Below are 13,576 nucleotides of genomic sequence, written 5' to 3' on the forward strand. Positions count from 1 at the left end.
GTGGATCCCGCCACTCTGCAACCGTCTGGGCTGCTGCAGCTCACCCTCTAACAGACAATAACTTGGCATTTTTTTATTTTAGATTCAGAGAATTTAGCCCAGGTCTCCAAAGAGATGTTCAACAGAAAGCATACATAGGCACACACACGTTTTCCTTCTGGCATGGGGCAGTGTTGGGGGCTTGGGAGTCTCTCTGCTCTTGCCCCGTGTCCCAGCGCCCCGGGCTCGGGAATGGGCGCCCAGAAGGTATATGCTCTGCACCCTAACGGCAGCAGCAGTGCTCAGTATTTCCGCTGCCGGGGGAAGAGAGTGCTCCCTGAGGACCGGAGCGGGGGGCTGGTGGGGCTGGGGTCCTCTGAGTCCAGGCTGAAGAGGTCCCTGCCAGTACGAAGGATTTGCTCCTCCAGCTTCTTGTGTCGCTTCATGTCGGAGAGAACCTTGTCGAGGCGGGCCTCCCGTTTCTGGCTCCGGGCGGAGCTTCCTGGAGAAAAGGAAGGTAAGAAATGTGGATGGGGGTGAGGCGCTGTGCACCAGACTTGCCTAGATGTTACTAATTACTTGGGGAGCTCATTCAACATACAGATTTCCAGGCCTCTGTCATGGAGGCCCTGAGGTTTGGGGTTGGGCCTCAGATGGGGTAAGCAGTGAAGGGCTGAACTATGAGAAGGGGCCAGTAATGTGAAGACCAGGGTAAAGATACCCAGGCAAGGGAAGAGCAAGTGCAAAGGCCCTGGGGCAGGAACAGGGAGGTCTGTTCAAAGAAGAGTATAGACAGCTGGGAGGTGGTGGGGAGATGGAAAGATGTAGTCAAAGAAACAACTTAGAGGCCATGATGAGGGGTTTGGATCTCTTAGTTTAAACAGAAATAAATGTCTTTGGAAACCTTGGGGGCCCAGGCAGTCAGGGGGAAGTTGTGGTGTTTGGATTCTCTCTTGACATGCTCTTTTCCCCAACAATGGAATCCTTTGGAGGATTTTAAACACAGTAGTGACATGATTTGTATTTTGAAAGGATCATTCTGGTTGCTGAGAATGGAAGCAGGGAGACCAGTTAGGAGCCACCACAAATATCCAGGCAAAAGAGATGATGGCTTGGGGTGCCTGGGTGGCTCAGTCGGTTGGGCTTCCAACTCTTGATTTTGGCTCCAGTCGTGATCTCGGGGTCGTGATATTGAGCCTCGAGTTGGGCTCTGCGCTGCGCGTGGAGCCTGCTCAAGATCCTCTCTCTCCCTCTGCCTCCCCTGTCCCCCGCACCCCCTCCCCGCCCATCCTGTGCCATCTTTTAAAAAAAAAAAAGAAAGAGAGCAATGATGGCTTTGATGAGGGTGTGGTGTTGAAGGTGAGAGTAGCAGAGGAGCTTGGAAATGTGGAGATGGAGCTAACAGGACTTGCTGCTAGCTTGAATGTTGGGGTAAAAGAGAAATCAAGAATGGCTCCAGGGTAAATTCCAGGAAGGCACACGGGGTGTGAAATCAGGTCAGATTAGGAGATGTACACAGTAGTATAGGAATGAGGATCTAGATAATAAGAAATGGCCAGGAAGACTTGAACTTCTAGGGAGATAGAGATAAAAGGAATGGGAAACATGATAGAATCATCTGTGAAAGTCTCGTAAAGGAAGACAGGGTGTCTATCCAAGCTGTTAGGATGGCACCGCTGGGTGAATGCTCTCTCCTACAGCTACAAGTTGCGTAGCAACCAAAGCACCAAGCATAGGCCTCTTTTAGGGAGTCACCTTTTAGGTCAGTGGGAGTAGAGGTCCTTCACCTTCACCTCCCCCTTCCTGTCCCCCTTTGTCTGTACCTGGGGTGCGTCTCCGGTCAATCAGGGAGTCCTTTGGTGTCATTGGCTCGTCGTCAAAATCAAATTCTGTAGGCATGTGCGGTCTGGGACAGGTGGACAGAAAGTGAAGGGTGAGGGTGGTCTCCCCAAATACCCCGGCCTGTGGGTCTCCCCTCCCCATTCCATCCCTCCACTTTCCATGCTCCAGGGTCCCAGCTCCCCTCCCAATTTCCTCCTGGCACCAAGGGAGCAAGCCCCAGGAACAAGGTGTAAGGGTGCGCCCTCACTTTTCCTCTTCCTCCTCTTTGGCCTCAGGCTCCTCATCGGATCTCTCCTCTTCACTCTGGGCCTCAGGCGTGGGTGGCCGGCGGGGCAGGATCTCAGCCTGAAGCTCCAGGGTACCGTGGGCAGCCAGAAGTTCATAGAGCCGCTGGATTTCCGAGGGGGGAGGCATCCAGGCCTGCCCATCCGAGGGGAGCTCCATCTCCTCATCGCTGCAGGGCACGCACCAGTCTTCGGATTCTCCCTTGGCATGCTCTTCCCCTTCAGCGCTAGGGGCTTCTCCCTGCACCTCCTCGGCCCCGGACCCCTCATGCTCGGTCTCCTCCCGGCCTCCTTCCCCCTCTTCCTCGGCTTTATTGGCCGAAGCAGAGGAGCCTCCAGTATCCTCCACGGCCAGAGCTTGGAGGCCAGAGGTCACTTCCCCTTCTTCAGAGAGAGGCGCCGCCGTGGTGGCCGAAATGTCTCCATGACCACGAACAAGGGACATAGGCTACTAGGGGAGGGGCCCTGCGATGATAGGAGATGCAGGAGTACTAAGCCGGGGGTGGGGGGGCTCCCGCTCTACTCCCCCAAGGGATTGGGCTCCCCAGGAGTTCAGGGATTGTCTCCAACCAATCAGGCTCCAACAGCGGTCCCAGCGACGAGACCGCCGGTTCCCAGGAGGGGGCGCTGAGTCCCCTCCAAGGACCCCGCCCCACGGATCCAGATACGGTACTCCGAGATTCCCAGGGACCAGCGGAAACCACTTTCTAGGCCGGAGAGGGGCGGAGCCGCTCTTCTCGCCTTCACACCGCCCCTCTTCACACCTGGATCCAGCCAGCGCCCTCTCCCCACACTTCACCGCCTCAGCCGCCGTACGCACCTGGAGCTAAGACCCGCCTCCCGCGCTGCGCAGGGTCACAGTACGCAGGCGCACAGAGATGGCGCGGAAGGCTCCGCTCGAGCCCAAGCTACTTGGAAAAGGAAAGCAAGGGGAGGAGTGCACATGCGCAGGTAGGCTCGGGCACAATTGGCTTCGGCCCACAGTAAAGATGGCCACCGGGACGGCGCATGTGCATACACCCAGTAGGTTCAGCCCGAAAGGGGGCAGTACCGCGGGCCCCGGCGGCGGACAGACGTAAGGACCAACTGAGGCTGGAGGCAAGTCTCATGCAGTCTCCGTTTATTGGTGTTTCAGACTCATGCAGCATCCGGCATACAAAAAGGGAGAATCTGTTTGATGTGTCCTTTTTTTTTTTTTTTTTAAGACTTTTAGTGTTTTCCCCCTCCCCACGCCTTTTTTTTTTTTTTTTTTTTTTTTTAAGAAAACAAAACCCGCCAACTCCGAACAGCGTCGTAGATCGGTCCCCGCCTCCCTAGCGGACTGTCGCGTGCAACAAATCTCCCTCGTCCTCTTGGAAAATAATTATAGAGCTCCCCGCCCCTCACTCGCTCCCTGCATCTGGGAGCTTTGGTCCTATTTCGGGGTTCTTTCGTTTCAAAGCACGGGAATGACCCCAGCCCCGACGCCTCATTTAAGAAACTCGCTGAGCGGGTTTAAAAGCCCAGGTGGGGCAGGTCAGCTTGGGCTCAGAAAGGTCAACAGCCGCGCCCCTTCCTCCTCCCAGGTGCGTGCTCAGAGCAGAGCTAGCAATCGTGCCCGACACCCTGCACAAGTCCCCAGACAAGGCCTGGCTTGCCAGCTCTGCGACCCAGAGGCGCCCTGGAGGCGTCAGGACCTGGGTGGCCCCAGCAGAAAATAGTCGGAACCCGGGCTGGGGAGCCCTCCCCCTGACGCTGCTCCCCTCCCCCAGCCTGATCTAAGTGCTGGAGTTTTTGCAGAGAAAACGGTGGCAGGAGGGAGGAGGAGAGGATCCTGAGGGGAGGAAGGGATGCTGAGGGGAGAGGAGGCAGGAAGAGGAAGGGGGCAGAGGGTGTGGAGGGGCAAGGGGAGATGATAAAGGGGAGAAAGAAGAAAGGAATGGGGGAAGATGCCAAGACACTGAAAGTTGAAAGGGAGACAGCAGGGCTGAGGTGCAGGGAATTGGGGAAGTTGGGAGGAGTGCAGGGAGGCTGGGAGAGATGCAGGGAGGCTGAGAGCAGAGAGTTTGGGAGACGTTCAGGTCAAGGAGATTTCCAGAAGTGCAGGGAGGTTTCCAGAAGTGCAGGGATAGGGAGGCCAAGAGGCTGGAGGGGATGCAGGCAAAAGTGCAGGGAGGTTGGAAACAGTGCAGGGAGAAGAGAGGCCTACGGTTGGCACAGGAGCCTGGCAGGATGCAGGAGCAGGAAAGAAGCTGTAAACAAGGCCGCTCAGGCTCCCTTGGTCCCTATGGGTGCGGGCCTGGGCCATCGATTGGGCTCCCCCCAGGGGAGGATGGGCCCAAGGCAGCTCCCAACAGGAAGAAAAGTCTTGGAATGCGGGGCAGAGCCCCTCACTTATACACTGTGGGAGAGGAGAGGGAGGGACAGAGAGAGACGGTGGGGGGAGAGACAAGGAGAGACAAAGGAGAAGTAGGGAGGACAGACAGGAGAGAGCAGGGGCAGGGGTTAGTAAAACTGCCCTTGCCAACCCTTCCATTCCTCCCGGCCTGTCCCAGACCCCCACTCACCGCCTAAGTTGATGACGCAGGAGGCAATGATGATGAGGACCCCCCCTACCAGCGCCACGATGCTTAAGAGCTTGGCCACGCGGCCCAGACGCTGGGCCCCATCCACGTCCCCCTGCTGCAGGCTGTTCCGGGACTGGGGTTAGGGTGAGGGGTGGGGCACCGTGGGTCCAGGTCAGGAGAAGGCAGCCCAGCAGGAATCAGGTGAAAGAGTTGTCCAGAGGAGACAAGCAGGCCCCGTGGACAGTGGTTAGAGGGGGAAAGAGGGTTGGAGAGGCAGGGGGAAGAGGGCACAGGTCAGCAAGGCTGTGTGAAACATGTCTTGACCTCCCTCCCACCTGAAAGGGTAGGGCAGTGGTGGCTCAGAAGGGAATGTCCCAGGGAGAGGCCAGAAAAGGCCCCATACTTGGGGGGTGAGATCCATGCAGAGAGGAGAGGGAAGGCAAGGCTTCTCCTGGGATTCTGTCCCAGTGCTGGCAGGAAGCTGGGAGCCACAGCAGGCCTGGGCCAGGGTCCCGTGGGGCTCACCATGACAGCATAAGCGAAGGCCACGATGTTGACAGGCCACATGGGGCAGAAGCAGGACAGGATGGCGAGGATGATGTAGTCCCGAGGCTTCTGGGTGCCTTCACCCCCCTCCACCCCAGACCCTGCCAGCTGGGAGCTGGGGTGGCGGCTCAGGCTACCTTGGGGAGATCCTGGATGCCCACTGTGAGCCCTTCCTAGTCGGTCCTCCTCGACCAGCTGCTGCAGCACTCGGGGAGGAGCCCCATTGGCTGGGTGGGTTTTTGTTGAGGCTGGCGAGTGAGGCTGAGGGGCTGGGCCTTCTTCCCCGCCACCAGGCTGCAGGGGAACCACTGCCCCATTCTCTTGCTTTTCCCCCACATTCTCAGTCAGGACCTCAGGGGTGGGGTCCTCCTGGGTAGGGGGCTCTGGGTGAAGAGCTGGCTTGGGGGTGGGCTGGGAACCTGGCTGGCAGTCTGGCTGAGGGTCTGACTGGGGGTCCAACTGGGGAGCAGGCTCTGAGGCTGGCTCAAGTGGGGCTGCAGACCCTAGATCGGACCCCTTGTCTTCAGTGACCTCTTTATTCCCTTCTGGTTTGGGTGCTGGCTCTTGGCATGCTTCTTCGGGGCTGGGGTTGGCATTTGGTTCCCCTCCTGGGCTTGAGCTGAGGTCCTTGGCCTGGACTGTCTCTGGGGACCCAGTTGGGGTCTCTGTGGTTTCTGGAGCTGGCCCAGCTTTGGCTTCTGAGTCCACAGGGGCCCCAGTGATGTCTGGGCCTGGCTGCGGGGCCTCTGGCTCATCTGGGACCCCAGCTGGGACCTGGAGAGGGCCAGTTTTGGCTTCAGAATGGCCAGGCCCTTCTCCTTGGGTTTGGGGACCCTCTTCTATCTCCTTCATCTCTGAGCCCTCAGAGCTGCTGGCTGCCATCTTGGGAGGGGAGAGGGGAGAGGACCTCGATGGGGAGGCTGGAGCAGCAGAGACAGCAGCAATCCTGAAAGAGGAGGAGACAGGTTTGGTGTGAGGAGGAAAGAGGTGGCTCTCGGCACTGCAGCTCCAGAGGGCTCTGCTCCTGTCTTAGGGCCAGCCTTGGGCTGCCTCTGGGGAGAGGAAGAAAAGTTGGGGTTTCCTTTGCCTTGGGGTGGGACATCCTTGGGGAGGAGGAGTGCTCTGCTCAAAGTCTTCTGCTTGGAGAGCCCTGGGAAGATTAACCCTTTTGTAAACAGGACCCTCCCATGGTCTCTTCCTGGGTCCGCCCGACAAGATCCAGACTCTGAGATCCTAGCAGATGCCCCAGCACCCCGAAATCAACAAGCTGTGCAGACGCTCGCACGCTCCGACAGGCAGACAGGCACACTGGGCAGAGGACCGATACTCACGTTCCACTCCCTCCGCATCCTCCCTTCCTCCCCGGGCGCCCGGCCGGTGCAGTTTCCTCACTGCGCGACTGGGGCGCAGACGCCCCCGCCCCTCCCTGGGGGACCTGGGCTTCTCCTCTGAGCCCCTGGTCAGCCCCTCTCTCAGGGATTCCCTCGCCCCCGGGGGACCGGCGCCTCCTCCTCCCGCTGGCGTGGCGCGCCCAGCACCGCCAGCCAGTCCGCCCGGCGCCCGCATTCCGGTGCAGCCCTCCCGGCGTCCGCCGTCTGTCCGCGCACTCCTACCCGCAGCCTCGGTCCAGCCCCGTCTCACCTCGACGCCGGCCTCTAGACCGCTCCCGCTGCTGCCGCCACCGCCGCCCCGTTGCAGCAGCCGCAGCCCGGGAGGGAGCGAGTCAGCGAGCGAGGGAGGGAGGCGGCGGGTCTCCCCTCCCCTCGGTTCGTCCCCTCCTCTCGCTTCTCTCAGGTCCCCTCCCCTACGCTCCGCTGCCGCCGCGCACCGCCCCCGCCCCCTCGCTCGCCTCCCGCCCCTCCCCGCCAGCCCGAGGGAGCCACGCGTGCCAGGCCCCGCGTTACCCGGGCAACCGGCCGGGTAGCCACTCGCGCCCCCTCCCTGCCCCTTCCCACGCGCGCTTCTTGGGGGTGCCCCCTTCCCAAGCCCCCGGGCCCCTCCCACCAACGGTCACCGGGGGTCCTGGCAGAGGCAGGGGGCTGGGGGAAACGGAGAGGGGTCTGCGAGGAGACAGGACCTGTGAGACAGGCGGGACCCGGTGGTGGCACCCCGACAAGCAGAAAGAGGGGAAGGAAAATGAGGCAAAACTTGGGGAGGCTGCTCAGGAGGAGCAGGGTGGGGTTTGAAGAAAAGGGAGCCTGCAGTACTGGAAGCCCCTCTCCCCGCGAGGAAGCAGCAGCCGAAATGGGCGCTGGAAGGCTCCCGGGTCCCTGGAGCCGGACTCAGAAGGGAATTCCAGGGCAGAGGCTGCAGGGGCAGTCTGGAACAGGAGGGGGCTGGGCCCCGGAGCCCGCAAGCGCTGGATGGACCACACCAAGAGCCAAAGGGGCAGGTGCGGGGAGAGGCGCAGTTTTTCTTGGCACCCTCTCCGCTCCCAGTCCCAGGGCTGACGTCCCCATCCTTTCTTCAGCTCCATCGCCCACTGTCACCCCTCAGGGCCTTAAGGGTGTGCAGGTACTCGGCTGGGGTCTGAGCAGCAGGCAATGGGTGTGAGTGGGGGAGAGCAGCATTAACGTCTGGTAACTGTTGGGGTTTCTAACCCAGGCCTCTTTGGACCTCCAGTGGCTATTCTGGGCCTGGCCAGATTGGGTATTCCGGGAGACCTGGGAGTCCTGGAACCTGCTCTCCAGTCACTGGAGCCTCAGCCCCACCCTGAATCTGGGCTGCAGCCGCTGGTGCTGCCCATGGCCAGGGAGGAGCCAGAGCCCAGGAGCCACACAGGCTCCAGCCCGGAGCCCAGAGCCCCGCTGGGACTGGCTGGGACTGGCACCAGGTGCAGGAAGAAATGCCTGGGGGGCGGGGGGTGTGTGTGTGTGCAGACAGGGAGCTTGGGGAGAGCAATCCATCCACTCCAAAATCAGAGACAGGTTTTTATTTAAAATTTATTGTAATGGGGTCCGCGCAAAAGGAGGGGGTGAAGGGTGGGAAACATGCAGGGGACACAGGAACACGATGACATGGCCAGGGCCACAGCTTCTGTCGTGGGGGAGAGGGATGAAAAGAAAAGGCCAGGGCTGGAGCTGGGGTGGAAGAGGGACGGGGGAGACACCGTGACTGCATTCCCCCCCCCCCCAGGAAGCACCTCTAGTCCCTGGATCCCCCCATCTACCCTGGCACCCTAAAATTCCATCTCTTGTCCTGCCTCTGGCCCTACTTGCTCCTTCTTTTGCTCCCCTTGACTTGTTTTCCCCTGACAGATTCTCAAGTAGGACGATGTTTAGGGCCTGACCCCAAAGAACTCCACCTCATGAAGGTACTACGGTCGCCTTCCCTGCTTCTGCCCCTTCTCCAATCTCACCTTTTCCCCTCTCTGGGACAGAATCTTGGATTCCCCTCCTTCCTCTCCTCCCTCCCCCTGGAAAAAAAAAAAAAAAAAAAAAGCACCAACTCCCCAGGGAGGGGCAGCAGACAGTAGTGGGGAGGGGGGGTGGAAGGAGGAGAGCAAGGACCATCAAGGAGAAGGCTCACAGATCCCTGGCAGGGCAGGGCGTCACAGAGAGGAGAGGGGGTGAGGGCAGTGCCGCTCCTGTCCTCTGCCGCCCCTGCCCACTGTCCAGGGGCCTTCAACACAACCGAGGGGACAGGTGTGTGTGGGGTCAGGTCTGATAGGGAGAAGAGAGGAGCAGGAGAAACAAATCGTTAAAACCTAGCGAATTCCCCTAAGAAACATCTCTTCCTCCGTTCCTTCTGGAGGCTCCTTGGTCAGTGGGGGAGGAGTGAGGAGTTGGTAGGAAGAGAGAGGGGAAGAGGAGACGGTACCAAGGGACTTTCCTCCATGTTCCACTCTCCCCGCCACCAACCTGGAGCTCACCAGGGCTGGGAGGGAAGTGGCTGAGAGCTCACGGGCACCCCCTCGGCCCCCGAAAGGGAGCCCACAGCTGTGGGGGGGGCTGTCACCACTGCCGCCGCCGCCGCCGCCGCCGCCGCAGCTGCCACCGCCATAGGACAGACCTCACCGGTACCTGCGCGGGCGGAAGCACCGGGAGATCACAGCGCAATCCCGTCCGCAAGAGCCTCGCCCCTTGCCCCAGACTCCAGACTCGTGCCCAGACTCCCGCCCCTGGGACACAGCCGTTGCTCACTTCCTATTTGGTCCCCGGAGGCTTCCACCTGCATCCTTTCCCAGTTCTCCTGACGGGCCCTCCCTGTGCCCAGAAGGCTCCCTAACTTCAGTGGTGGACGGGCATCCCTGGCCTTCCTGAGATCCCCTACTGGGCCCTTTGAGCCCCCTCGTCCCACACACCCCATCCCACCCCCCCCAGCCATGCCCCACGCCTTGCCTGGTGGGTGCGGGGGTCCCCCTCAGCAGGTGGGCTGTGGCTGGGGGGCGTCTCCCGGGACAGGGGGGGCGGCCCCCCCCAGATGGGTCTGCATGTGGCCGGCCAGCTGGGCAGGGGTCTTGCAGTGCACGCTGCACAGCTTGCACAGGATGCGGTCAGCCCGCGGGGCCTGGAGCCCGTGGTCCTTCACCGCGTGGATGCGCAGGTATGCTGCTGTGGTGAAGCCTATTGGGGGGGGGTGGATTGGGATGGGGGGGATGGGGGGGTCAGCCAGGCGGAGACCCCAGAGACGGGGTTGTTCTCCTAGGCTGGGGACGCCCTCCTCAGATGGCCCTGTCCTCCTCCCACCACATCCTTGGTAACCTGGGGCCAACTACTCTGTTGGGGCTGGTGGGGCACAGCCCCTCCCTCAGCTTGGGGCCTGGGTGAGTGGTGTCAGCTTCTCAGCCTTGGTACCCACAGAACCTATTTTCTGTGGCTAGGGGGAACCTCTCCCGGGGTGACAGGACACTGATTTCTAGCCACTTGAAGAGTTGACCCTCAGCAGAGACGGCTGTGTCCCCTCCCTCCAGGGCCCCGGACGGTCTCAGCCCAATGACTCAGAGAATTCGTGAAGCTTTCTCCGCTACTGGGGCAGGGCACAGGTTTGTTAATCCCCTGCCAGCGAACTCCGCTTTGCCCCAAGAGCGGAAGAGCACAACGTGTGGCCGCACAGCCGAAACCCTGTCTTCCAACCCTTGGGAACTGGCTCTCTTGACCACTCCTTCCCCAAAGCAGCCCCTTCCCCAGAGCAACCCACCCCCAGAGGATGACTCTCTTTTTGGTAGCTCATCTTCTCCGGTTAAGACCTCTTAGAACTTAATGAGGATCAGTCAACCCGACGCTGCTCCATGTGCTTCCTAAAGGGCTCTAGATGCCGTGAGCTCTTAGCTACAGCACCTTTAAGCCTCATCTGTGGAAGGGCCTTTGGCTCCGAGCCCACCCTTCGTCCCTGGCCCTCCCAGCATCCCTCAGCATCTACCTTTGTTGCAGAGCTCACAGACGTGGTGAGGGCCCTGGCTGTGCACCTTCATGTGGTCGGAAATATAAGCCGAGCTCAGCATCTTGCCACACACGTGACATGGCACCTTCTCCTCGTGTCGGACTGTGTGCGCCCGCAGCCGGTCCTTCGTAGCAAAAGCTGCCTCACATTTCTGGGGAGGGGGGAGGGGCGTGGGGGGTGTCAGGAGAGTTAAAGCTTCGGGGAGTGGGGACAGAGGGGCAAGAGGTTAAAGGAATCAGAGCCTTGGGGGTCTTTGATCTGTAGGAAATGGGAGTGAGATGACAAGGTCTTGAAGAAGGGATGAGACAATGGAGTGAAAAAGCAAAAAGAAGAGAGAGAAAAAGGGGGTCTGAGAGGCTGAACTCAGACAGCTACAATGAGGATCAAAATCATGAAAACCGGGACAGGAAGAGGCGGGCTTCCTACCTCACATTTGAAGGGCCGTTCTGTTGAGTGCACTTGTCTGACGTGACTGTTGAGGTGATCCGGCCTGGGAATACGTTGGGGTTGGGGTTAGGGCCCTGGGGTGTGGACGTGCTCCCCAATCGGCTTAATTCTTCCTAGCACGCCCGGCCTTTCCTAAGCTGCCTGCACTTTCGCCCAAGCCCCAGGCTCGCGAGTCCCGGTGCGGCAGGAAATCCGTCCCCCTGCCGCCCGGCGGGCCGGTCCTCCTCCCACGCGAAGCCGCCTCCCAGGCGGAGGACCCACCTCCTTGGCTAAGTACCACCCCCTGCTCCCTGGTAACCAGGAGAGGCTTTCCTCCCTCCTCCCGGGGAGTGGCTCCCGGTCCCCATCCTCAGAAGCCGCCTCCCTCCCCGCCAGCCAAGGCCAGGCCACCTCCGTTGCCGTCCCTCCCTCCCCCCCGCCCCCCCCCGCCCGGTGGGCGGCCGAGGCCCCGTGCACACCGGGAGAAGCTCTTGCCACAGTGGGAGCAGTTGTAGGGCTTGTGCACAGCGCCGTCATGTGAGCGCACGTGGTAGCTCATGCGGTCCTTGCGCTTGAAGCGCTGCTGGCACACCGGGCACTGGTAGGGCTTCTCGTCCGAGTGCGACAGCTTGTGTCGGTTCAGGTGGTAGACGTCGCGGAAGGCCTTGCCGCACATCTCGCAGGCGTGGTTCTTCCGGATGCGCTTTCCCGAGGCGGTCGTGGTCACCACGCCACCCGCGGCCACGGCGGCCGCTCCGCCGCCCGCACCCGCCTCTCCCCCTCCCCCGCCGGCTCCGCTCAGCTGGGGCACGCTCAGGAGGCTCAGGGGCACCATGGTGGGCATCTTCATAGCACCCGAGGGGACCCGGCCGGCCTTGGCTCCCGTGTGGATGGCCTCGTGCCTCCGGAGGTTGTAGCCGTTCTTGAACTCCTTGGCGCACAGGGCGCAGATGTAGGGCCCCTTGCTCTTTGTCTTCTTCTCCAAGGCAGAGGCGACCGGGGCCACGGCGACCGTCGAGGTTGGGGCTACGACGGCGGTGGCCGCGGCTGCGGCGATGGTGGCGGCAGAGACAGGGGGCGCGGCCTCGGCCGCGGGCGCCGACACCGGCGGGGGCGGCGGCGGGGGCGCCGGCGGCTGCTTCAGAGCCGCTGTGTCCACTGTGGAGGCGGCGGCCGGGGCCGGGGGCGCAGCAGCGACGGCGGCGGCGGCAGCGGCAGCTGCGGCGGCGGCCGCGGCGGCGGCCGACTCCTGCGCGGCGGCGAGAACCGGGAGCAAGTCCACCTGGAGGGGCTCGGCCGCCGGGGGCTGGGGCGTGGGTGGGGGCGCCGGCGCGGCCTGCGAAGACAAGGCGCCGTGTGGGCCGCGGCCGCGGGTCGGCGCCCTCCCGGCCCGCCACGGCCGGCCCCTACTCACCTGGAATGGACTCTGGGCGCAGCCCTGGGAGGCAAAGAAGCGGGACTGGAGCTCAGCCCCGACCTGCAGGGGGTTCTGGGCGTGACCCTGAGGTGGCGGGAAGGAGTTCATGAGGCCGCCCACCCCCCGGGAGTCCAGGCCCAGCACGGGGAAGGGGGGGGCGAGCAGCGTGCAAGGGAACACGGGGAACATGGCCTCGGCCACGGCGGGGCCCCCGGGGCTCAGCGGGGGCCGGGGGCGCGGGCCGCGCGGGGCCCGGGCTCGGGGCGCCGCCCCCGGCCGGCCGGGCTGGGCCGCGCCGAACGCATGGCCCGCGGGCCGCCCCGCCGCCCGCGCACCCCGGCCGGCGGGAGGGAGGGAAGGAGGGCGCCTGGCGGGCCGCGGAGCGCGGCGGCGACGGCGGCGGCGACGCCCCCTGGGTGGGGGCGGGAGGCCCCGCGGGGCCGGGGGCCGGGGGCGGGGGGGGCGGGGGCCCGGGCGGCGGCGGCGGCGGCGGCGGCGGCGGCGGCGGTTGGAGCCTGGCGGGGCGGGGTGGGGGGAGCGAGGGAGCAGCCTCGGCCCCCGCCGCGCGCGCGCCCAGCCGGCGCCTCGGGGAGGGCGGGGGAGGGCGCGAGGGAGGGAGGGGGACAGCTGCGCGCGCACCGGGCGCGCGGAGGGGGGGTGGGACGGGAGGGAGGGCGGGCGGGAGGGGGTGTGGGAAGGGGGGGTGGGGGGCGGGGGGAGGGGGTTGTTACCTGGAAGATGAAGCTGCTCCAGTTGCCGGGATCCATGGCGGAGGGAGGGAGGGAGGTGGCTCGCGCTCACCCTGGGGCGGGAGGAGGAGGAGGCGGCAGTGGGGGAGGGGGAACCCAGGGAGGAGGCGCGCGGGGCGGGCGGGAGGGGGGAAGGAGGAGGAGGGTGGGGGGAGCGGAGCACACTGCGCGCGGGGAGGGCGGGCGGGGGGCGCGAGGACACACAAGAGGCTGGAGCGGGCGCGAGCGCGAGCGCGCGCGAGGCCAGCGGGAGGGGGGAGGTACGAGAGGGACTCTGGCGGGAGGAGGGACGGGGGAGCCACCCAGCAGCCCGAGTCGCCCCAAGCGCGAGACCCCTGAGACGGCCGCTGATTGGCTGACGATGGCGCAGGTGGTGGGCGCGCGGGAGACAGGGCGGCTTCTCTC

At 63.2% G+C, this 13,576-nt stretch overlaps 3 protein-coding genes across 8 annotated transcripts; all 3 read right to left on the reverse strand.

The window, feature by feature from the left end:
- Nucleotides 1-58: 58 nt before the first annotated feature.
- PAGR1 (PAXIP1 associated glutamate rich protein 1) lies at nt 59-3,062 on the reverse strand. The gene is made up of 4 exons (XM_045875302.3): nt 2,926-3,062; nt 2,069-2,570; nt 1,803-1,885; nt 59-481 (listed from the first exon to the last, which is right to left on the reverse strand). Exons 2-4 carry the CDS (start codon nt 2,548-2,550, stop codon nt 282-284), a joined length of 765 nt encoding a protein of 254 aa, XP_045731258.1. The 5' UTR covers nt 2,551-2,570; nt 2,926-3,062; the 3' UTR covers nt 59-281.
- Nucleotides 3,063-4,588: 1,526 nt separating this feature from the next.
- PRRT2 (proline rich transmembrane protein 2) lies at nt 4,589-6,985 on the reverse strand. 2 transcript variants are annotated; one of them, XM_045875304.3, is made up of 3 exons: nt 6,839-6,985; nt 5,177-6,143; nt 4,589-4,784 (listed from the first exon to the last, which is right to left on the reverse strand). In XM_045875304.3, exons 2-3 carry the CDS (start codon nt 6,077-6,079, stop codon nt 4,590-4,592), a joined length of 1,098 nt encoding a protein of 365 aa, XP_045731260.1. In that variant the 5' UTR covers nt 6,080-6,143; nt 6,839-6,985; the 3' UTR covers nt 4,589. The 2 variants fall into 2 exon arrangements, with proteins under 2 accessions (XP_045731260.1, XP_064449028.1); XM_064592958.1 differs by having other exon boundaries at nt 4,641-6,143.
- Nucleotides 6,986-8,121: 1,136 nt separating this feature from the next.
- On the reverse strand, nt 8,122-13,393 carry MAZ (MYC associated zinc finger protein). 5 transcript variants are annotated; one of them, XM_045875307.3, is made up of 7 exons: nt 13,154-13,393; nt 12,420-12,506; nt 11,485-12,341; nt 11,006-11,069; nt 10,559-10,730; nt 9,538-9,762; nt 9,078-9,219 (listed from the first exon to the last, which is right to left on the reverse strand). In XM_045875307.3, the coding sequence occupies exons 1-6, from the start codon at nt 13,187-13,189 to the stop codon at nt 9,560-9,562; spliced, it is 1,419 nt and encodes a 472-aa protein (XP_045731263.1). In that variant the 5' UTR covers nt 13,190-13,393; the 3' UTR covers nt 9,078-9,219; nt 9,538-9,559. The 5 variants fall into 5 exon arrangements, with proteins under 5 accessions (XP_045731264.1, XP_045731262.1, XP_045731263.1 ...); XM_045875308.3 differs by lacking the exon at nt 9,538-9,762 and having other exon boundaries at nt 8,122-9,219; XM_045875305.3 differs by lacking the exon at nt 13,154-13,393 and having other exon boundaries at nt 12,420-12,720.
- Nucleotides 13,394-13,576: the final 183 nt, after the last annotated feature.

The sequence above is a fragment of the Mirounga angustirostris genome, unplaced genomic scaffold, assembly GCF_029215605.1.
Source record: "Mirounga angustirostris isolate CCGP_5_RB_7025 unplaced genomic scaffold, mMirAng1.0.hap1 SCAF_5, whole genome shotgun sequence".
Lineage (NCBI taxonomy): Eukaryota > Metazoa > Chordata > Mammalia > Carnivora > Phocidae > Mirounga > Mirounga angustirostris.

What these genes read in the sequence shown, in the direction of transcription:
- PAGR1 (XM_045875302.3), bottom strand. Translation starts at nt 2,550, where the DNA reads ATGTCCCTTGTTCGTGGTCATGGAGACATTTCGGCCACCACGGCGGCG. An exon ending in AAAGAGGAGGAAGAGGAAAA is followed by an intron (nt 1,886 to 2,068) that starts GTGAGGGCGCAC and finishes CACCTGTCCCAG; the next exon opens with ACCGCACATGCCTACAGAAT. An exon ending in TGACCGGAGACGCACCCCAG is followed by an intron (nt 482 to 1,802) that starts GTACAGACAAAG and finishes CCTTTTCTCCAG; the next exon opens with GAAGCTCCGCCCGGAGCCAG.
- PRRT2 (XM_064592958.1), bottom strand. Translation starts at nt 6,079, where the DNA reads ATGGCAGCCAGCAGCTCTGAGGGCTCAGAGATGAAGGAGATAGAAGAG.
- MAZ (XM_045875305.3), bottom strand. Translation starts at nt 12,611, where the DNA reads ATGTTCCCCGTGTTCCCTTGCACGCTGCTCGCCCCCCCCTTCCCCGTG. An exon ending in GCGCCCAGAGTCCATTCCAG is followed by an intron (nt 12,342 to 12,419) that starts GTGAGTAGGGGC and finishes TTGTCTTCGCAG; the next exon opens with GCCGCGCCGGCGCCCCCACC. An exon ending in TGTGGCAAGAGCTTCTCCCG is followed by an intron (nt 11,070 to 11,484) that starts GTGTGCACGGGG and finishes ACGTATTCCCAG; the next exon opens with GCCGGATCACCTCAACAGTC.